The 23,459-nt window shown below is 32.8% G+C and overlaps 1 protein-coding gene across 5 annotated transcripts in view; it reads left to right on the top strand.

The window, feature by feature from the left end:
* TMTC3 (transmembrane O-mannosyltransferase targeting cadherins 3) overlaps positions 1 to 23,459 on the top strand; it is a 62,681-nt gene that overhangs the window by 22,864 nt on the left and 16,358 nt on the right. For all 5 annotated transcript variants that reach the window (XR_006790591.3, XM_064590826.1, XM_064590824.1 and 2 more), the window contains exons 6-13: positions 361 to 533; positions 5,737 to 5,989; positions 10,485 to 10,633; positions 12,467 to 12,587; positions 14,822 to 14,933; positions 19,172 to 19,275; positions 20,894 to 21,063; positions 22,687 to 22,913. Coding sequence is in view for 4 of the 5 variants with exons in the window: in XM_064590826.1 (XP_064446896.1) it covers positions 361 to 533; positions 5,737 to 5,989; positions 10,485 to 10,633; positions 12,467 to 12,587; positions 14,822 to 14,933; positions 19,172 to 19,275; positions 20,894 to 21,063; positions 22,687 to 22,913 (1,309 nt within the window). In the remaining variant the exon portion in view is untranslated. The remainder of the gene's footprint in view (positions 1 to 360; positions 534 to 5,736; positions 5,990 to 10,484; positions 10,634 to 12,466; positions 12,588 to 14,821; positions 14,934 to 19,171; positions 19,276 to 20,893; positions 21,064 to 22,686; positions 22,914 to 23,459) is intronic.

Genomic DNA, 23,459 nt, shown 5'->3' with positions numbered 1-23,459 from the left:
TGTAAATTGGTGTGTTTACCAAAAATGATACCAAAAAATTTGCAAGAAACCAGCATGTTTTGTCCTATTATCCATTGAAAATTACTTAACATTTTATAACTCGCTCACTTTTTTAAGGACAACTCTTTGAATTTCAATAATGGAATCATTAGGCAATTTGGTAATGTATACAGTAATATTGTACAATATAATTCAGTATTGGATAAGATTATTGGGCTCAGTTTTATTCATTATCAGTTCCACAAATTGCTCCATATTGATTTTATAATTATAGTCAATTTATATCTAATCTTACATTTTGAAAATACTGCATAGAAAACATTATAGTATATTGTTTAAAACTTTTTTTTCCTTTTGCAGTATACTTTGCCATTATTATGGACTACTGTTGGACAGTTTTTCCGTGGAAAGAGTAGTATTCCATTTTCTATGCTGCAGACACTAATAAAACTCATTGTTTTGATGTTCAGTACACTATTACTTGTTGTGATTAGAGTCCAGGTTATTCAGTCCCAACTTCCAGTATTCACCAGGTATGAAAGTCTGGTTCTTTTCTTTTTTTTTAATTCTTTCTTTCTTTAACTCTTGATGTTCAGTGATTATAAGTGTTTCAGAAAGCCTTTGATTTACGTGGAGGTTTTTTAACAGCATTATTGAGGTATAGTATTTTTTTAAAAATCTGCATATATTTATAATGTACAAATTAGTAGCTTTTGACCTATGTGTACACTCATGAAACCACCAGAATGAAAATAATGATTTTAACTTAATGATAACAATGATTTTAACTTGATTGGTTACGTGATAAGTCTTTTATATTCTTAGTGATTTTTATCTACTTGTTCTAATAATTATTGAGAGGAGGACGTTAAAATCTCTGATTGTAATTATAGATTTGTCTATTTCTCCTTATAGTTTTATCAATTTTTGCTTCTTGTGAGTTCAAGCTCTATTATTAAGTGCATAATATTTAGGATTGTGATTAAATGAGTTTCTTTATCCCTGATAATACTTTATCCCTGGTCTTTACTCAGAAATTCACTTTATCTCCTTTTTCTTAGTGTTAACATTGTTTTTCTTTTTCCATCCTTTAACTTTTTATCTATCAATATATTTATATTTAAAGTTGACTTCTTGTAGATTGCATAAAGTTGGGTCTTTTTTGTTTGGTCAGATTTTTTTTTTTTTAAGATTTTATTTATTTACTTGACAGAGAGAGAGCACAAGTAGGCAGAGCGGCAGGCAGAGGGAGGGAGAAACAGGCTCTCCGCTGAGCAGGGAGCCCGATACCCTGGGATCATGACCTGAGCCGAAGGCAGCCACGTAACTGACTGAGCCACCCAGGCGCCCCAGATAGTATTTTTTAAATGAGGTGTTTCAACTGTTTACATTCAATGTGATTTTCGTCTTGTACCATTTTTCTTTGTGACTAAAGGATTTTCTTTAACATTTCTTGACGTGTAGGTCTGCTGGTTCTGAATTGTTTTAGCTTTTATATATAAAAATATCTTTATTTTATCTTTGTTTTTGAAAAATATTTTGAATTCTGAGTGTAGAATTCCACATTGTTATGCATTCAGCACTCTAATAATGTTGCTCTACTATTTGCTAGCTTGCAGTTTTCACTGAGATATCCTCTGTCATCTTTGTTTTTGTGCTTCTGTGTGTAGTGTGTCTTTTTCTGTATGTCTACTTGTATTATTTTCTCTTTGTCATCGTTTCTTTATTTTTTTTTAAATTGAGACATAATTGTTATATAACATTATTAGTTTTAGGTATACAGTGTAATGATTTGATACATGTATATTGAGAAATGATTATCACTAATAAGTGTACTTAATGTCCATCCATCACCACACATAATTACAAAAAATTCTTGTGATGAGAACTTTTAAGATCTATTTTCTTTGGAATTTTCAAATATACAGTACAGTGTCATTAACTGTAGTCACCTGCTGCATATTACTACCCTAGGACATATTTATCGTATAACAAAATTTGGGTGAAAGTGGTCAAATGATACAAACTTCCAGTCACTGTTCTTTTATCTTCATGTGTCTTGTGTTTAGGTTAATTGAGCTTAGGATCTGTAGGTTTTACTTTATGTAAATTTTGGAAATTTTTTTTCTATTACTTGAAATATTTTTCTATTATCTTCTCCTTTTCTGGGACCCCAATTACATGTATATTAAGCCTTTTGGAGTTGTCAGACTAATGCTCTTTTTATTCCTCTCCAAAAACTATTTCTCCCTGTTTTCGTTTTGGATAGTTTCTAATGCAATATATTCAAGTTCACTAATCTTTTTTCTGCAATGTCTAATCTGCCCTTAATTTTTTTCTAGTTCTTTTTCATTTCAGATATTGTTTCCATTTCTAGAAATTCTGTTTAAGCCTTTTTATGTTTCATGTCTCTACATGTTCTAGTGCTTTAATTTCCTCATCTACTAATTTTATTAGTAGTATAAACTAATTTCTTAGTTTAGATTGAATAATTTTTCTTCTCATGGATTATATGTTTCTACTTCACATGCCAGGCAATTTTTTAATAGATGTCATATATGTGCATTTTACTTTAATTATATTACTATAAATATTTTAGAGCTTTGTTCTGGGATACATTTAAGTTATTTGAGAAATGTTTCATCTTCTAGCCATGCTTCTAATCTTTGATGAATGAGACCACAGCAGCATTTACAATAGGGCTAATTTTCTTCCGCTACTGACACAAGACCCTTCTGACTACTATATCTAATAGACTGTGATTTATGAGGATTTTCATTCTGGCGCTGAGGAACTATTCCCACCTCTGTATGGTATTTGAGAATTTTTATCTAATTCTTTTGAGAGGTACTTTCCTAACTGCATTATTTTTCCTAGTGCTGCTATAGCAGATTACCAGAAACTGGGTAGCTTAAAACAGCAGAAATTTATTCTCTGTCAGTGCTGGAGGCCAGAAGTCCAAAATCAAGGGTCGGGCACAGTTGGTTCCTTCTGAGGACTCTCAGGAAGAATCTGTTCCATGCTTCTTTCCTAGTTTCTAGAGGTTGCTAGCAGTCTTTGGCATTCCTTCTTTCTTGTGTGTTTCTCTGTATTCTCTCTTTGTATAAGAACACCGGTCATTAGATTTAGGGCTCACCCTAATCCAGTATGACCTCATCCTGACATAACTAATTACATCGGCAAAGAAATAGGTTTCCAAATAATGTCACAGTCTGAGGTTCTAGGTAGATATGAATGTTTGAGAGACATGGTTCTACCCACTACACTGACCTTGTGTATTTCCTCACATACATATGCTGAACAGTTCTCATCAGTACTAAAAACTGGAGAGAGACCCTCTACAGATATGAGTTCTCTTTCTCAGCAGCTTTCTTCTCTCTGGTATTCTGCCCACTGACCCTAGCCCCCTGGGCCTCTAGGGCTCCCAGTTCTGTCTTTGCAACCTAAGGATACTACTAGGCTCCACTAGGTTCCCCCTCACTGCTCCACAGACTAAAATCTGGGTCTAGGTATTGAACTTTCCAAGTAGGGTTTCCCTTATTTATTTTTCTTCCCTCAGGTATCATTATCCTTCTTTCCCTGATGCTTAGTGTGTTAAGAAAAGTTTTATATATCTTGTCCAGTTCTTTGTGTTTAAAGCTGGACGCAAAAGTTATGATGAATTTAACAAGCTGCATCTTTTTGTCCTGCTCTGAAATTTAGCATTTTTCCATTTCACCTTACTCAGCTAAAATTTAAAATGAAATTTATACTAGTTCCTTATTCAATTATATTAAAGTATCTGACATTAAATAGAAGAACTTTTTTTTTTTTTTTTTTTAAACAAAAGGCCAAATGTTGTTCGTGTGCTGTCCAGGATAGTGCATAGCTGGCCCTGGTTAGAATAAAATTTTATTCAGATAATTCTCTTACCTTAAACATTTTCTTTGTATCATTTTCCATATAATTATTCTTTTCAGTAGCATTTTATTCTTTAAAGAATACTTTCTAATTTCATGAATTTTTACTTCTGAGTCTAGCCATGCTAAACTGAACAACTCATTTATTTTTTTTTTAAGATTTTATTTATTTGAGAGAGAATGAGAAAGAAAGAGCATGAGAGGGGGGAGGGTCAGAAGGAGAAGCAGACTCCCCGCCAAGCAGGGAGCCCAATGTAGGACTTGATCCCAGGACTCCAGGATCATGACCTGAGCCAAAGGCAGTCGCTTAACCATCTGAGCTACCCAGGCACCCCTGAACAACTCATTTAAGTAGTAAGATATGTGAAATAGATTGAATTGTAAATATATACTTTATAGTTCCTTCTTCACCCTCAGTTTCAGTGTTATTGTTTTTATTATTCCTTTTAGAGAATTTCCATCAACTGTTTTTCATCTCCAGTTCTATAGTGTGAAAATGTGGTTTATAAGTATGAATGTATTTGTTTTGTGTATGTATTTGTGGATGGCTGTATGGAATACGTTACATCTAAATATGTATTTTCCAAATAGAAGCATTTAAAAATATGTGTGTATATATATTTTCTTCTATTATATTACCCTATGAAGTTGACTATAACATTGTTTGACTTGCTTTGACATGTGTTCTTTCTCTATAGTACAGTTATTAAATTAGCTATTCTAAATAAACCATTAGTTATAAAAATGAACTCTGAATAGTGGATTATAGGAAAAAAGCTTTGTATTCAATTCTGTTGGCTATTTGAGAATTCAAGTTCTGACTCAAGATTTATTATTTTTCATACATGTAGATACTCAGATATGAAGGTTTTTAAGATCTTACTTGTTCAAATAGTATTTACTTTTTCTCAGCCATTTGAATTTTTAAGAAGACCAAGTCAAACAAATGTTAGGGGTTGATTTTTCTTAACTCATTCATTTTAAAATGAGAAATTGGGTTTTTAAAGGACTGTATATTAACATAGCCAGTAAAATTTTGAATGTAGCCTAAAAAAAATCTGAAGCTATTAATTTGAAATATACTTTAAAAAATGCTTTGACTATGATTTGCCTTAGTTTGCAGGAAACAGACTAAACTAATGAAATGTACATGTAATATATCATGGCCTGGACAAATATAAATTAGGATATAAGTTCATATTAGTATGTACTAGGAGAAAAAGTAGAACACAAAATGTTACATAGGCCTATACAGTTATTATTCTATACTGGAAATTTGGTTTTCAGCTTCCTAGAAGTCTAAGCAAAAAGGAAAAACTCATAGGTATACAGTTTTCTCTGTCCACAACAAAAGAAAAACATAGTAATTCTTTCTAGGAAGCATAATTTTTATTAGCATTTAGTGCCTTTTGAAAGAAGCCATCTTATGCAGAAAAAACATTGGTTAGTGTTCTCAGAAACACTCATACATCACATACAGCAATGACACTTTTAAAATTTTTTTACTTTTAATCAGGAAGTTATACTTATGCAGAGTATCATAATATTATAGTGACTTGTCTGAATTATTCTAATAATAAACTAGAAATAGATAACCTAGTTGCCCTTTAAACAGTTTTTCATAGTTTGTCTCAACTAGACGTTTCTTAAAGGTTAGACAGTTTGAACTCTAGTGAGGACTAAATACCTCTAGTAAGGTATTAGTAAAAAATATTTTGTCTTTTTAATGAGATTATGTGTAAAATATTGCTTTTATTGTTCAACATTTTATTTATATGTTATATGTTTTGTGTTTACAAAGTGTTTTAAATAACTTTTGTTTTCATTCTTTATACAGGTTTGATAACCCAGCTGCTGTAAGCCCAACTCCTACAAGGCAGCTAACTTTTAACTATCTCCTTCCTTTGAATGCTTGGCTTCTATTAAATCCTTCAGAACTCTGCTGTGATTGGACCATGGGAACAATACCACTTATAGAGTCATTTCTAGATATTCGAAATCTTGCAACATTTACTTTCTTTTGCTTTTTGGGGGCGTTGGGAGTATTCAGTCTCAGATACCCTGGTGATTCCTCCAAGACTGTTTTAATGGTAAGAAATTCCCTTAATTTCTCAGATGATGTAACATTCAGTTGATTTAGAGACTGCCTTTAATTTGTCAAAGCATCTTCTTAGAAACAGCGTCTTTCTTTGTTCAACATCAGCCTAATTTATTAACTTATTTTAGGCTATCCTAAAATTATATATCAGAATTCCATGTGCAGGCGTAATTTGACATTCACCATGTAAAGTAAAAACTGGTTATGAATTTCTTTGATTTAGTAGGAACTCTGAAACCATGAAGCATGCCTTTGGCATCATTTTCTTCTATTTCTTTACCTAAGTAGATCATACACTTTGAGGAAATAGATCACTGTTTTCTTGACACAGAGAAGAGTGTCCTGTAAGATAGGCAGCTAGAAATATATAGCTCTTTAGCTCTCATTAGCAAGATTTTCATTACTCCCCAAGTTATTTTACTGTGTTCAGAGAACTATGATTATTTACACAGTCTTGTTGTTTTTCTGAGGTGTATTTCTTTGTAATTCTCTTACTCTGCTGTCACTTCTTACTTGTAGCAGTTTTATTGTCTCTTCCTTTAAATTACTGAAGACAGTAATAATCTTTAACATTTTCTTGAGCATTTGCTATATGCCAGAAAGTGCTTTTAATACTTTACAAATATTTCATATTGGCTGTAGCCACTAGGTTCATTTATTCAGTAAAAAGTTTTTCTTGTAGCCTATGTACCGGGCAGCCTTTTAGGCACTAAGGATATGATAAAAAGAAATACAAGGCCCCAATTACCAGGGAAACTGGCATTTTGGAAAATTTGAAGCTAATCTCTGAGATGTAGAGAAGATTGAAAAAAAAGTTTGGAGGAAAGACCATATTTACTATTTTTTAATCTGTTGAGTTTGATCCTAGTAGAGATCTTGAATAGCACTTGAGTTCAGAGGAGAGTCCTAAGCTTCACATAAAAATTTGATAGATTGGCATAGAGATAGTAATTGAAACCAGGATGAGAATAAGAAGGTCTATGGAGAGGTTATATATAGAGCAGCCTTTCTCAACTGGGGTTTTGTGACTTTTCTCAAAGATGGGAACCAGCTATTACCATTCCAAATACATAGAAGATAATTCATACACATAATGAATGCCTTAGAGTATTTGGTCTTAATTCTCCCTCAGAAAATAGTTGAAGGGGCTAGCTAGATCGAGTGAAAAGAGAAGAAACCTACAACTAGGTCTTGAAAAACTCCTATATTTAGATACTATGTAGAGGAGAATAAACCTAAATAGGAGATAGACCAAATGGACGGAAAGGTAGGTAAGTATTTCAAGAAAGATGGAATGGTTATCCCTAACAGATGCTGTTAGGCAGAAAAGTGAGATCAGTCATATTTGACCTATTTTAGGTGTATTAGTTACTTAATGAAATTTATTTCTGTGGAGAGATTCGATTAGATGAGAATATGAAGATTGGTAGTATAGATAACCTGAGGGGTAACTCAACTTTGAATATTTCAAAGGAGGAGACAAGCTTGAATTTATTACCACCTAAGTAAGAGAAGACTATGCCAGCTTGAAGCATAACAGACTGCTGATCTCATGTCGAGCTTGGAGGAAGCATAAAGATCTAGAATTAGTGGACCTTCAGAGGTAGAAGAATCACTTTCATTGAAGTACTCAGTTGGCTGACTTTTAGAAGCAAGGGATATCACTAATGGATTGACTTGCAAAAACCTACTCGTTGATTTGAAATGTTGATTAAGTGGGATTAAAACCAGCTACTTACTACCTTGGCTGTAAAAATATTTTCCTAAGAATGTGCGAACTTGTTTTATACCTAAAGGACATAATGAATAGGTAAGGTAACTTAAAGATGTGTTGTCAAAGGAGATGTTTAAGGTTGGAGAGACAAGAGCATATTTGAATATGGATAGGAATGATACAGTTGATTAGAAAGTGGTCGAGTAAATGAAGGGATGGTTAATTGTGAGATTTGTGAGGAGCAGGGGCAATGTAGAGCTCAGGTTTGGCCTGAGAAAGATGGAGACACACACCTCTTATGTCGCAGAAAGGATGGAAATGACATCAATGTGGATGTTGGTACTTTTAGTAGCAGGGAATTGAAGGAATTCTTGTTTTATGGCTTTAGTTTTCTCTAAGTTTGGAAGTATGATCACCTGCTGAAAGTGACATGAATTAAAAGTTTGAGAAAAGTAAACCTAGAAATTCTGAGGAGTTTTAAGGATCAATTGAAGTTGATAATCATGAATTTATGATGATACTAATCTGTTTTGCTTTGGGACTGTCTCTAGTAGTGCTTTGCTGTTCACGTAAGTACAGACAAAGCAGATACATGATAGAATACATCCAAAGCTGAGGTTCTGCTAAAAGAAAGGAAAAGTAAGGAACGGTGGGTGAATGTAAAGTTTTGGCATTTAAAATAATGATTTCTATAATATAAGCTGAATAAAAATAGGATAGTGCCAATGAAGTAAGCAGAGATTTATATAAGTTTTATTTTATGTATATCAAAAGGAACAGTTATGATCTTAGGTATAACTTCTTTAAGATAGTCCTAAACATGCTATGTTATATGGTGATGTTTTGTGAAGATCTTTGGAAGGGATAAGTAGATCAAGGGAGTACCTGCTAAGTACCAGATACTGTGTTAAACACTTATTAAATAAAATCTCATATGTATCCTGACAATATAATGTAAGTAGTTATTAATCCCAATTTATAAAGAAACACAAATTGGCAAGATGGTTGATTAGTTTACCTAATGTTACACAGGAAGTAAGAAATTAAACTGATTTGTTCCAACTCCTTTAACTACCACCTTTCCTTTTAAAGAGAGTTTTGATTCACTGAAGAAGGAACTTATGGTAGCCATAGTTAGCTAGGTGGGCATATATTAATAGAGTGTATTAGAACTTTTGAGTAAATTAATCATTAGAGACATTCCTTTATCCAAGAACCAGTAGATTTTTTGTGTATGTAGCTTATGCATCAGTCCATCATACATCATTGAATGAATTTAATAACACTTTTAATTATTTCAAATAAAATTGCTTTAGAGCAGCCATGAATTAATAAAAAATTTCTTTGCCTGTTTGTTTTTAGAAAAGGACTACAGGGATGCCTGGGTGGCTCAGTCAGTTAAGCATCTGACTCTTGGTTTTGGCTCAGGTCATAATCTCACAGGTCATGAGGTCAAGCCCCAAGTGGGGTCTCTGCTCAGTGGGGAATCTGCTTGAAGATTGTCTCCCTCTGCCCCTCCCCTAACTCACTCTCTCTCTCTGAAATGAATCTTTAAATAAATAAAAGGAAAGGACTACATTTTAGGAATATCTGTTTCATAGCTAGCCAGTTATTTTTATCAAGCACTCCTGGGAAATGGAAAAATAATTATGTATTCTTAATGTTTTACCTTTTTGATCAAAAAGAAAACATTAAAATTTCAGATATATAAATTAACTGATACTTAGTAGTCCAGTAGTGTTTTTCTTTAGATTCATTATTTCCTCATTACAAGTCATTAATTTATCATATATGGTGAAAGTATTTTTTTCAATGTGTGTACATCTTTACATCTGTATTTTACTAATAAAGTATAATAAAGAGAAAACAATCTTTCATACTGTTAAAAGACTCTCAAACTTCTGAAGCTGAAGGAACAACTTGCATAGTTATTCAGTTGGGTACTATAAAACAAATCAGGGTAAGAAAATATGGAAGCAGATGCCCATAGAAACAGATGTCCTAATAACAACCAACTTAGTTCCTTTCACAAGTTATTTGTGCTAGTTGTTTGTATCCTGCCTTTTTAATGGCTTTATAGTCTGGAAACCATATGCTATCTCATTTTCAAAATGACAAAAATAACCTAAGCATTTTTATGATTTATTTCAATGTACAGTGTTAAAATTTTAGAAATTCTTATAGAATAAAAGACTACTGTTTAAAGGGGGCAGTTTTATTTTTATACTTATGCTAAGCCTCTATTAAATGTATATGACTCATCAGAGTATTATGTAAAAGAATGCTGGGGTACAGACGTAGTAGTCTACTATCTTGTCTAAAGGATACCTTATATCATTTTTCAATTTCCAATATGATATGAATACTTACAATAATAAAAATATAAAAACTGGCATGATTGGCTGTTTTGTCCCCCGTTACAGTTTTGTTAAAACCTGTTAACATCTCTGTCAGTGTATTTTTACCACACAAACATAAGTTGTATGTATAAAAATTATTAATGTCTTATTTTAGATATATTTTCAAAAAATATTTAATTGGATAGCCCTAATTAGAAGTCCTAACTTGATCTCACCTTGGTGACATACATCCTGATGTTTGTTGTTACCGTCCCTAAGTTGCCATCTTTATGTTTAAATTAGTGTTATTTATAGTATTATTAAAAATGGTCCACCAATACATTATTCAAATTAAATGATAAAATATTTGGGTTTAACTTTTGAGTGTCCGTATATTTTTTTAACTTATTAAAATATCTTATTTTTCTTTGTAGGCACTTTGTTTGATGGCATTACCATTTATTCCTGCATCGAACCTTTTTTTCCCAGTTGGATTTGTTGTTGCCGAGCGAGTATTGTATGTGCCTAGCATGGGGTTCTGTATTTTGGTAGCCCATGGATGGCAGAAAATATCAAACAAAAGGTGAATTAAAATGTTAGTTCATTTAATGCTTACTAACTATAGAATTAAGTGTGATGCATTTAAGTGTTTAAAATGTTTAGTTCAGTTATATAAGTCCCACTTTTATACCTTTTTTATTTTTCATCTTGATAGTCTCCTCATTTTTCTGTAATTCAGGTTAGGAAAATTCCGTAGCACCCACCTCATCCTATGTTCCTATTATTATCATCAATATAATTTTATTGTACAGCCTGCGACATAACAAACTTTGAGTCAGACCCAAATGAAAACAAGGATATTGTTGAGACTAGTTATAAATGACCATTGCCACTTCGATATGCAATGAACTAAGATACAGTCTTCTTACTTCAGTCATATTGAGTTAATATATATAAATGCATATAGTAAGCAGTCTGTAATTTCTTGATATCATCACTATCTGCATCATAACCACCATGTCCTAGTTGCCTTAAACTAACAATTAAGGAACAGAATAGTCACACTGTATATATGCAAGAAATGGCCACTGACTGCTTTCTCACTTTCCAGTCATCCTTCAACCCGCAGCATTCTGACTCGTCTCTACATCATTGCCTCCTAGTAGCTAAATCCAGTCAGTGATTGTATTTCAAATTTATTTCCCTGGTGTCTGTAAAAAGTCTGTCTCCTAATTCTCTTCCATGTCTGCTCATTGCTGCTCAGTCCCATCTCAGAGTCGTCTTGCTATACTTGCTCTTTAAATATTTTTTATTTGCCAGAGTTTTACTCAGCCATTTTTCTCACACTGTATATTCTCCCTGGATGATCTCATCCATGTCTACAATTTTCACTAACATCTACCAGGCCTTTTCTCTTAACTTCTACCCATATATCCAATTTTAATCAATACCAATTTTTGAGTGCTTACCATATGCCAGGAGCCATGCTAGACCCTTTAGATTTGTTTTATTTAATCTAATATTCCTTAACTGTTGTGCACATTTGAAAATTAAAGCTCATCTAGGTTACTTAAATCAGGTTACCTCAAGATCACACAGCTAGTAAACTGTAGAATTTTGATTCAGATTTATATCTGACTGCTTCCAATGTCCATGCTTTTTCTTCCTTTCCTTTCCTTTTTCCTTTCCTTTCCTTAGGCTCCATGGTCCATGTTCTTTCTGATCCATGCACTCTTATCCTGATTAAGTGGATCTCTCAAAATGAAAGAAGTTGAACTGTGTTACTAAGACAAAAACATAGAGAACATTAGTACTAAATGAGACCATAGGGATAAATGAAGTATAAACTTATAGATGAGGAATTGAGTCCCAAATAATTAGCCTAAAGCTGTATAATAATTTGTATCTATTTCATAAAGAGTTTTACTATGACTTGTAATAAATAATTCTAGCTTTAAAATATGAAATTATTCCAAGAATGTCATGATAATCTGTGGTATAGATGCAATCTGTGTAAGCCAAATTTTTTTAAATATAGCCAATGACAAGATTGACCCTTCATAAACACAAAAATATTCAAATTTTAAGTAAAGGCCCCAAAAAGGAAAAGTCACAGTTAAAAATTGGTTTGTCAACTTTTTGCCATTATATGTAAACAGAGTTTTTGAAATAGAGGCAAATATTGGAATTTAATATCATTAAAGACTGAAGTAGAAGGTAGTATGCATATTTAATTTTTTTGGTGTTATTCCCTTTGAAGTTAGACGATTATTAGAACAATCCTCATTCCTTAGAATAAACTCAAAGATGATATTAGGGGATATTTAACATACTTTTTACCTCTATTCTAAAAGATAAAATGCTTCTGGTGATATAGACAATGGTTTTTTTGTTTTGCTTTTTTTCTCTCAAACAGTGTATTAAAAAAGTTATCCTGGGTTTGTCTGTCTATGGTGATATTCACTCATGCCTTAAAAACACTCCACAGAAATTGGGATTGGGAGTCTGAATATACATTGTTTATGTCAGCCTTGAAGGTAAAGTATTATCCAGAATGACAGGAAAGTATGTTATTAATGATTTCTTATAGTCATGTCTAAGATGTTTTTACATTTAATTAGACATTTTACTGTCAATTTTAAGTACTTCTCCAAAAGATTAGTAAAAAATGATTTGTTCTTTATACAATATATACCATAACCAGTGCTTTGAATTGTATTTAATTGGTATGTCTATGGCATATATGAATAATTCCCTAAATGCTATACGGTTATTAGAAGCTCAAATGATAATAAAATGTTTAAATAAGAATACTATATATAGTTCATAGTTCTGAAGGCAGACTTTTTTTTTTTTAACCTTTTAACGTCTCTAAAATCAGAATAAATCTTACAGTGAGAGGCATCTTACAATTAATTAGTGGCTTTTTTGTTTTCTTAATGGCCTTAGAATTGATGGCATCTTAGATTCAATGAAATAAAATACATAACAAAAAATGGCACCCTACTATGTGGAAGATAACCAAGGTTACAATACTGTAGGAAAGATAAGAACAGGCAGAAAGTAGTAATAAAGCATTTCTATAGAATGGAGAACATATAGGAATAATGTCTTTTTAAAAATCATAAAATTTGGTTTCTGTATGTTATAAGCAATGATTTTTTTTCAGGTGCTTCTCTTCAAAACTCTAAATTCTTAACTTCCTTTAGGCTATTTCTGTACTCCCCGTTGCTTAGCTTTATTGGAATACTGCCTCATTCCAATAGTCTGTGTGACTTCTTGATTTGGCATCAACTTAAGATCACATGACTATCCTTTTGTCTCACTCAATAACTCCACTCCCTCCTGTAGCTCAGAAGTCTGTAAACAGAAGAGACCTCATTACTATACTTCTCAATCTGCAGTCCTGGAATACAAATGGAGCCCCGTAATTTTCAAGAATTTTGCTTATCTTTATTCCTAGAACAATCTCAAACCACAGCCCCACTCACTGAGGCTAGTTCCTTGGCCAGGTACCATCCTCTCCGTGCAGGAATATCATGCCCATCTGTGAACTCTTAAAGCACAGATTAATTTAGAACTTTAATCCCAGGTTTCCCATTACCATAATGGACTGCATAAATAGCTTTATAACAAGCCTAAAAATAAGTAATCAGAGAAATGTTAAACATATTCTCCTGTTCAGATGCCTTCTCTCCCAAAAGAATACAGATAGTAGAGCAGGAGTTTTCAAACAGCACCATGCAGTTTTTTTTGTTTGTTTTGTTTTGTTTTGTTTTGTTTTGTTTTGTTTTAGGTAAGTTCTATGCCCAGTGTGGGGCTTCAACTCATGACCCTGAGATCAAGAGTTGCATACTCTACTGACTAAGCCAGCCAAGCACCCCATGATGCTTTGATCAAATAAAATTTTCAGTAAAATTCTAATATATCAAATAGATGAAATCAGATTGCTGTGGTTTTAGTATATTTATGTAAAAGGAAGGAGAGTAAATTTGGTGAAGCACTTCATTTTGGCTCCTTTCTCATCTCCAGGGATACCTCTGTGGAACACTCCATTCCTAATAATACACCAAACAAATATCTTTGTTAATTGGAGGTATATATACAAATTTTTCTTTTCTGAGAGAAAATCCGAATTATTTTTTCAAGTTTTATTGAGGTATAATTGACATATAACTTTGTATTAGTATCAGGTGTACAACACAATGATATCTGTATATATTACAAAGTAATTACAGTAAGTTAACTTCTATCACCTCACATAGGTACAATTTTTTTCTTTTGATGAGAATTTCAAAGATCTACTCTCTTAGCAACTTTCAAATATACATTACAGTATTGTTAACTATAGTCTCCATGCTGTACATTATATTCACAGAACTTATTTGTCTTATAATTGAAAGTTTGTGTCTTTGAGCACCTCACCCATTCATGGATGCCTCTGTGGAACACTCCATTCCTTATGGTATACCAAATAAATAACTGTGTTAACTGGAGTTGTATTTTGGGGGGTTTTTTTGGGTTTTTTTTAAGATTTTTTTTTATTTATTTATTTGACAGAGAATGAGAGAGAGAGCACATGAGAGTGGGGAGGGTCAGAGGGAGAAGCAGGCTCCCTGCCGAGCAGGGAGCCCGATGCGGGACTCGATCCAGGGACTCCAGGATCATGACCTGAGCCGAAGGCAGTTGTTTAACCAACTGAGCCACCCAGGCGCCCTGGAGTTGTATTTTTTAATTGTAATTAATTTCTATCTATGCTTATGTATTGAAGGTAAATAAAAATAATGCCAAATTATGGAATAATGTGGGTCATGCTCTGGAAAATGAAAAGAACTTTGAGAGAGCTTTGAAATACTTCTTACAGGCTACCCATGTTCAGCCAGGTAAGCATTATTAATTAATAAAACTATTTGAATAGCTTCTTTTTAAAAACTTGATTATATTTGGGGATAATAAGGTAGAGTTTTTCATTTTCAGGCTTCATTCCAGGTGATATGAATACTATAGTGTTTGATGCTGCTTATTTTGAATTAGATTATATATTAGAGTTACTTAGACATTTAAGGAATTTTTTTTTTTTTTTAACATAGCAGAGTTGGGTGGTACTGAATTTTGGTGGAATGATAGATGCAAAAGCCTGATAGGAGTGTGTTTAGGAGAGTGGGGGAAGAATAATTGGAGACAGCTGGTATTGAAAACTCTTAAAGAGTATCAATAGGAAATGGTGGTGTTGGTGGGAATGGAGTCAAGAGAAACTAAGTAGGATGATAGGGGTTTTTTGTTTTCAGTTTTAAGGTGGGAAAAACAAAGCATATGTGCAGCTAATCACTGAGGCTGGGAAAAGTAATAATTCAAGATGGGGAGACAAATTACTGGATCATTGTCCTTAAATAGATGAGAAGAGATAAATAGAATTTGGTGCACAGGATAAGGACTTCATTGAGTCATAGAATAGTTAACGTATGGTAACAAGGAAGGCAAAGTACATAGATGTGGATATAGGCAGTCGAATAGATCACCTGGAGGAAGTTTCTGAAAATTGTCTTCTGTTTTCTCATTGAAATAGAAAGCAGAGTCATCAGAGAGTGAGGAAGGAAGGGGTCGAAGTTCTGGAGATCTAAGAACAGGAGAGGGTATGAAGTAGCTAACTAGGACAGTGCTTCACAAACTTGAATGTGCCCGTGAATCACACGGAGATGTTATAAATGCACGTTCTGATGGATAGAGGTTTAGAATAGAACCTGAAGTTCTGCATTTCTGAGTTCCCAAATGATGCTTAACCCATGGATCACACTTTTGGAAACAAGTTATAGGAAAGTGTGTAGACTAGGAAAATGTATAATTGCCAAGCAGTTTTAACACCGTACTTGAGGTTAGGAATACTTTATTTAAATTTAAACTAGTTGATGTACTTATATCCTTTTCTCTTATTACTTCACAGCTGAAATGGCACAGACATGGAGAATTCCGTTAAACAGGATTAGGGCTTTTTAAAATGTGTTATTACTAAACAAGAAACAGTTAAGGGAATGATTATAATGGATGAAGAATCTTAAGTTAAGAAGGGAGGTGAGGCAGGATTATAGGATCATTGATTTTAGATCTGAAGAATTGTTGGTGTCTGATCTAGCTAGAGCATCAGTATTTTTCAAGAGGCATTTTGAGTGTACAGAAATGTATTTCAGGATATGTACCAAACATGGTCCTCATCCACCAAAAGCCATCATTACTTTACATTTAGAATGATGACCAGAAGGTACTGGTCATCATTCAACACACACACATCCCACACCCTGGTCACATTTCTAAATATCCTCAGAGGAGTGGGGAGTGGCAAACAATACCCACTATCTGTCTATTAGATATGAACTGTGGTCATTGAACTAAGTAGTTAAAGGAAGATGGAGGTGAAAATCATTGGAAGAAAGGATATCAAAGGCCAAGTATTAGAAAATTTGTCTTTGTGGATTTTGAAATCACTAAGAATTATGAGAACCATGAAGAACCAGGAGCTTAGACTCAGAGAATAGTGACTGCAGCAAAGAAGGATAGTCAATTATAATAGAGTTTAATGACCTGAAATTGAGAGACAAGTGATTTTAAGAAGGAGCAAGAGTTGTCTGGAAGTGTTAAAGATCACCAAGGACACCTACTCTTCCTCCAGGCTCAATGTTGCAAAGAATAAGAAAAAGAACACGGTCACTACTTGGACGAGCTACATGTAAAAAACCATGTCGCCAAGGCGAAGCCAAATTTCAGTTAGAGAAAGGTGAAGAGAAAGTTGTAGAAATAAAACGAATTTCAGTTTTATCTTCCTTAGCTCTTTATGTAGTTTTTCTTGAAGTATAGAGTACATATCCTTGGCTTCCTTACCTCTTTGCCTTTGTTCATGTTCTTCCTTGAGTCTAGAATTCCTCCCTTCTCCCTTGCCATCTACCTTCTACCATAGCCTATCCATCTTTTACAACCCATCTCACGTGGCTTCTCTTTAATAAACCTTGCTATCTCTCTAATTAGAAGCAAATATTGTTAATCTTTAAAACCTCTTACAACTTCTATATGTTTCCTATGATATTTATAACTTTCTGTTTAATACTGTATTGGATTTATTTGAATATTTATTAAAAATATGTATTTAAGGGGCACCTGGGTGGCTCAGTCGATTAAGCATCTGCTTTCGGCTCAGGTCATGATCCCAGGGTGCTGGGATTGAGCCCCACATTGGGCTCCCAGCTCAGCGGGGAGCCTGCTTCTCCCTCTCCCTCTGCTGCTCCCCCTGCTTGTGTTCTCTCTCTCAAATAAATAAATTTTAAGAAGCTGATTCCAGTGGGTATTAATTTGCCTTGTCTTTCATCCAAGTAGATAACCTCTTTCTTTTCTAAGATTTGTTGGGGCTGATATCAGTGACATTTTAAATACTTCGCCGATAATTTTACCTAAACTTCCAATTTCTTTGTTCTTTCCTTAGGTTAAATTTCTTACTTTATAATTAATTTTTTCAGGTTCTTAGTTTTATCTAAGTAGCTTTCTGATCTCTATAATTAATGGTAAAGATTTATCTAATGTTAAAAAAAAATGAGCTACGTAAGAGCAAAGACTACCTACTCTTTTTCTACACATTTGGTAATACAGTGAACTTCAGCCTTGGCTCTACATCAGAACTGCCTTTGAAACTTTTTAAAAACACTTATGCAGGTCCTATTTCTATGGATTCTATTTTGCTAGAGCTAGGTGGCGCTAAGGTTATCTGAATTTTTAAAATTCGTAAGTATCCGGATTTGCAGCTAAGATTGGGAATGGTTTGCCTAAGCAATTTTTTTTCTCCTTTCTTTTTTTTTTTTTCTTGACCCCTCCTGAAACACCATGAGACTCAGCAATACGTCAACAAAAACTCAACAAATCAAAAATCAAAAAATCAGTAACAACAAAAAAATCAACCCTTTCTTCCCAAGCTTGTCTCAGTTCTCTAACCAAACCTGTACTGCATGTGACAGTTTCTGTTCAGTGCACACAATTACCAGCCTGAAACGTAATGTAGCAAGATCTTAGGACTGTTACTCTCCTCCTAGGGCAATGCCTAAGATACACGTGCTTGGCTCCTGTGTGTCCTAGGATTTGCAGGCAGAGAATTATTTCATAGTTGCAAAATCCTTGATGTCACAGGCAGGTAGTAATCGTGTCTTATCTGTTAGAGATTCATGCATGTTCAGTAAAATTCATCTGATTTAAGATCTCCCATCTTTCTGTCTTTGTTCCAAACCTTTGAAATAGTTACTAGGAAGTGTGTCCTAAAAGTAGTGTGCAATGAATCCGAATACTAACATCTTTCTTATTTAAATAGCGTATTTTTCTGTCCCTGAAAAAATTTGCTGAGAATTTGATTCTCCATATCAGAAAATTACACAGAAGTTTTAGACATACTGATAGTAACACAACCTTTTTAAAAGGTTAAAAAAAAATAAATGTTTAAAAAAAACCACATAAATACGTAGGATTTATCATTTAAGAGAGATGGGCTGCTGCATCTTAAGTAATTCTGGAGAATCCTGGTATTATACTTGCATTCCATCCACATTCACAAAAATTTTAAACAAAATCACAGGTTTTTTTTTTACAGTCCCTTTGCCTGTGTCCCACCATGGTGCATATTTGTTAGTTACAACACTGGAAATAGTTCTAGGAATCATGATGATCTTTTTCACTTGTAGATCTTTTCACTTTTAGAGTTGAGCCATACTTTTTGAGTGAATTCCAGAGCTATGCAATCAAGGAAATGGAAGCAAACCATAATATAGTATAGTAAAATCTAGTGAAGAGAAATGATACAAATTTCTTTATTACCTCTATATCTCTTGTCATGTCTTAGCCTTTCAAGGATCTATTAAAATAGTTTTTTTCATGTCATATGTGTATTTTCTGTCCTTACGGTATTAAATAATTTTCTAGGGTAGCATTGATCATAAATTATAATAAATTGTGTTTAAAAGAACTTTAAAGAGTATGCAGGATCTGTTGACTGCTTTTGCATTTTTTGCTTGGTGGTTTTGTTGCTAGAAACATGTAGTTTACATTGAGTACTATTTAGTATATTTGCCAACAAATGATTTTTTTTTAATTTTAGATGATATTGGTGCCCACATGAATGTAGGAAGAACTTACAAAAATTTAAATAGAACCAAAGAAGCTGAAGAATCTTACATGATGGCTAAGTCACTGATGCCCCAAGTAAGTTGTCATAATTTATTCTTATGGTGTTATATCCACTGTATGTCCACACTGAATAGAATTACCTAGATGGAAAATCCTTATCTTTAATTTGTTGACATAAAAGTAAAGTATCCAATAAACCATTTATTACTACAAGGGTTTTTTTTAAGTTTTTATTTAAGTTCCAGTTAACACTGTAATATTTAGTTTCAGGTGTATAATACAGTGATTCAACACTTAAATACAAGTGCACTTCTTAATCCCCAATGCCTATTTCACCCATCTCTCCCCCCAGCCTCCCCTTTGGTAGCCGTTTGTTCTCTATATTTAAGAGTCTGTTTCTTGGTTTGTCTTTCTTTTTTTTTTCCCTTTGCTAATTTGTTTTGTTTCTTAAATTCCACATACGAGTGAGATCATACGGTATTCGTCTTTCTCTGACTTACTTCACTTAGCATAATACTACAAGTTTTATAAAGGATTACATTTACTTTTCTAAGTCAATTAAAAAAATTTTCTGTAGAATATGTTTAAAAAGTTTATAAAGTTATGAATTTTAGATATCCTTGATTAGAAGTTATCAATGAACTAAATGACTTTAAAGAGAATTTTATATATGTATATTAAGCACTAAATTCAGCATTATTCCTCTCAAAAGATAAATGAATAAAACAAAGTAATAAAATGAATGGATACATCTCTGTTGCTGTATGGTGTTCAGTTGTTACAGTGACACATACACAAGATTCATTGGATATTACAGTATAATCGCTTCTCGGCCTTTTGGCTAAGATCAAGTGATATTACAGTATAGCCTGGAAGTTGGAAAGCCAGATCTTGGCCTTGACCAGCTTCATCAGAAAAGATAGTTTATCCTGCACTACAGTTTTCTCCATGGTAGTATATCTTAATATTGTATTAATAATAATGATAATATTAAAATGAGTGGATGTAGTTTGATAAATGTCTTAAAAACAAAGTTGGACCACATGATATCTTAAGCACTATTTCAGTCATAAGATTCTAAAGTTAAATTGTGTTCAATATAAAATTTATCAGACACAGTTTATTATTTTCACTGAAAATTTGGGTCTATATATATTTTATAACCTTTGCTTAACCTGAATAATCAGTTAATAAGAGCATTTTATTTCCTAACTCTACCAGACAAGTGAGGCTTTAGTATAACTCTGAATAAAATTAACCACCCTGTTGTCACAACCAGGAAATATTTTGCTGACAGCATGGAAGTTGACATGGTGTAACAAATACACTAGACTGAAGGGAAGGAGACCTGAGTTCTTTCTGTTCTGGGTCTGATGCAAATATATTAACAGACTTTAGCCTCAAGAGTTTAGATTTATAGGACTTTATAAAATGATTCAAATAAATAAAATCTAACAATATTCTGTTGAGCTAGCATGAATGAAAAATATATCCTTTAATGCCACAAAATATTATTTTATTTACATTTTGTAAATACTGTAGGTGCTTTCACATTTTTATGACTTATTTTAATTTGGCAGTAAAACTAGTACCATAACCTTTATATGTCATGTATATTTTAAGTAAGCCACTAGGAATACTTATTTTTTATTTTATTTGGTACTGAAATATCAAATTATGTTCTTCTGAACAGATTATTCCTGGTAAAAAATATGCAGCCAGAATTGCCCCTAACCACCTAAATGTTTATATTAATCTGGCCAATCTTATTCGAGCAAATGAGTCCCGGCTGGAAGAAGCAGATCAGCTGTACCGACAAGCTATAAGCATGAGACCTGACTTCAAGCAGGCTTATATTAGCAGGTATTGTAGTTCTCTTTAAGCTATCATAGAAAATTAAAGCTGCATCTGCAGTACATTTTGACTATCTGAACTAAATTGACTTTTTTTTCTTTTAGTAATCTTAGCAACCAAGAATATAGAAACAGCCTAGTTTAGACTTAATGATCAAATTTAATTGATTTGATTTGAAATTGGCAATAGTCTGTAACATGTAGTGGTAAACTTAGGTTTTATACGAAAGAAAGGGTAGAAACTCCTTTTTAGTTTCATTTGCTTCTTATGGTCACATTAATTTTTACTTAAAACACCTGAAACTTGCATTTTATGATAATTACTTCTAATATCCAACTCCCAAGAGCTTTATGACAATTGACTCATTGATGCTTTTTACCAAAAAGAAACTTTTTAGTTGTCAGTAAAAAAAAACTTTTGGCATCACATGTTAGAACTTAATATATTTTCCCATGTAAGGATTATCATTTGTAGTATACTTGAGGAAAATTATAGGTGAAACTTCGTTTTATAGCCTGGCCAAAAACGTAATCATAATTTATAATATTGCTCCTATGGGGAAAATGCATTCAGAAATCAGTAAGTTTTTGAGATAAAATCTGTTCATAAGTTGGAGGCTGTGTTTGTTCAGCCTTATCCGGTAGTTGTTGAAATTAGCTAAGTTTAGTGGGGTTGCATATGTAAATAAAACCTGTGATGTGTTAATCTATGAAGAATTATTCAGTAATCTGCATTTAAAAAAAAGCATTTTGGACAAGCACATTCCAGAAGTTGCTTTAATTGAGAATATTAGTGGTTCATTTGATTTCATTCCTATGCTAATACTTAAGGAAATAATAGGATCATAATAAAAGTAACTCTCCTATCACTTCTCAAATTGATTTGCACATGACTTTTGTAAGCTTTCTAACAGAAAATGGAACCATATTAGAAAAGTTTGTAAAATGGTTTTTAAACTGTGATCCTCAGTTCCAGATGTGTTCTTCATGGGTATCTGCTGGTCGCACAAGTACCCTCCAACCCTTACCCAATCTTTAGCTTTTTAAATTCTTTTTTTGTTGTTTTGGGGAATTTTTTGTTTTGTTTTAATGACTGGCCATTTTATAAGAATACATTGTAGAAGAGTGAATTTATGTAAGAAAAGGTAAAATTTTTCAAATGTTCTGCTCTTTATAAATGAGACTTAAAACATAGATTTGCATACTGGAATTTCCCCATCACCACTGTATTTATATTCATTCTTCAAATGCTGTTACTTGGTCTCTTGAAAAATTGATCTCTCATTCTTTTAATGTCATTTTTCTGATGTAATCTAGTCTAGTCTGCCTTCTTTCAAGATGTACATAAAGAATATATTTTCTCTACCCCCTTTATTGGATGCCTCCTCATATCTTACCCTTTAAAGGTCTTTCTCTAATAAATATTTGAAAACATAACCAAATTTGCTAAACTAATGAGTTCAGGTTTGAGGACATATTCAGATAGTTATTTTTGATGGAAAACTCTAAAAGCTTGGGTTAAAAGGAAAAAAAAAGCTGTGAGTATGTGGGAAAGCTTAAAACTTGTGAAAAATAATGTCTACAAATTGACATGGTAATGTGAGTAAAGCTTGTGTTTGATTTTTTTCCGCAGAGGAGAATTGCTTTTAAAAATGAATAAACCTCTCAAAGCAAAAGAAGCATATCTTAAAGCACTAGAGCTGGACAGAAATAATGCAGATCTTTGGTACAACTTGGCAATTGTTCATATTGAACTTAAAGAACCAAATGAAGCCCTAAAAAATTTTAATCGTGCTTTAGAACTAAATCCAAAGCATAAACTAGCATTATTCAATTCTGCTATATTAATGCAAGAATCAGGTATGTTTTCCCAAAATGTTTCTATATTTAAACATATTGTTTGAAATATAATAAAATCTGAACTTACATTACCTGAGGCAAATGTTTTATGAGTGGATAGTTTGTATCAAAACTGTACATAAATTATTTCTAAGAATATTTAATATACTTGAAGTATGATTTTCAAGTAATATGCTCTAACACAATTGTTAGTTCTTTGGGTATGTGTTAAGACTTATTTTTCAGGTAGTCTATTAAGCAGTGCCTTTTTAATCTATTTTGTCATTTTATATAAAGAAATAATCTCTTACATATATATATTATACTATATCCAAATAATCAGAACTTGCAAAATTTTTTATATAATTATTTCTGGGGAGACAAGAGCATTATATGTTTTAGGAAAAAAATGTATTTTCTCTTGATTTGTATGACCAAGTGCTTTTGGTATCATTTTATATCTAGTTTTATTTTCTGAGATGTTGTAATTTCCTGTAATTTAACAAAACTAAATTATTCATGACAATAAATTAGGATCTTTGATATATGGGTATTTTAGTACTGCAA

The sequence above is a fragment of the Mirounga angustirostris genome, unplaced genomic scaffold (assembly GCF_029215605.1).
Source record: "Mirounga angustirostris isolate CCGP_5_RB_7025 unplaced genomic scaffold, mMirAng1.0.hap1 SCAF_5, whole genome shotgun sequence".
In the NCBI taxonomy this organism is placed as follows: Eukaryota; Metazoa; Chordata; class Mammalia; order Carnivora; family Phocidae; genus Mirounga; species Mirounga angustirostris.
Note: the sequence above shows the minus strand (reverse complement) of the source record. Positions and strands in the feature narration are given on the sequence as shown.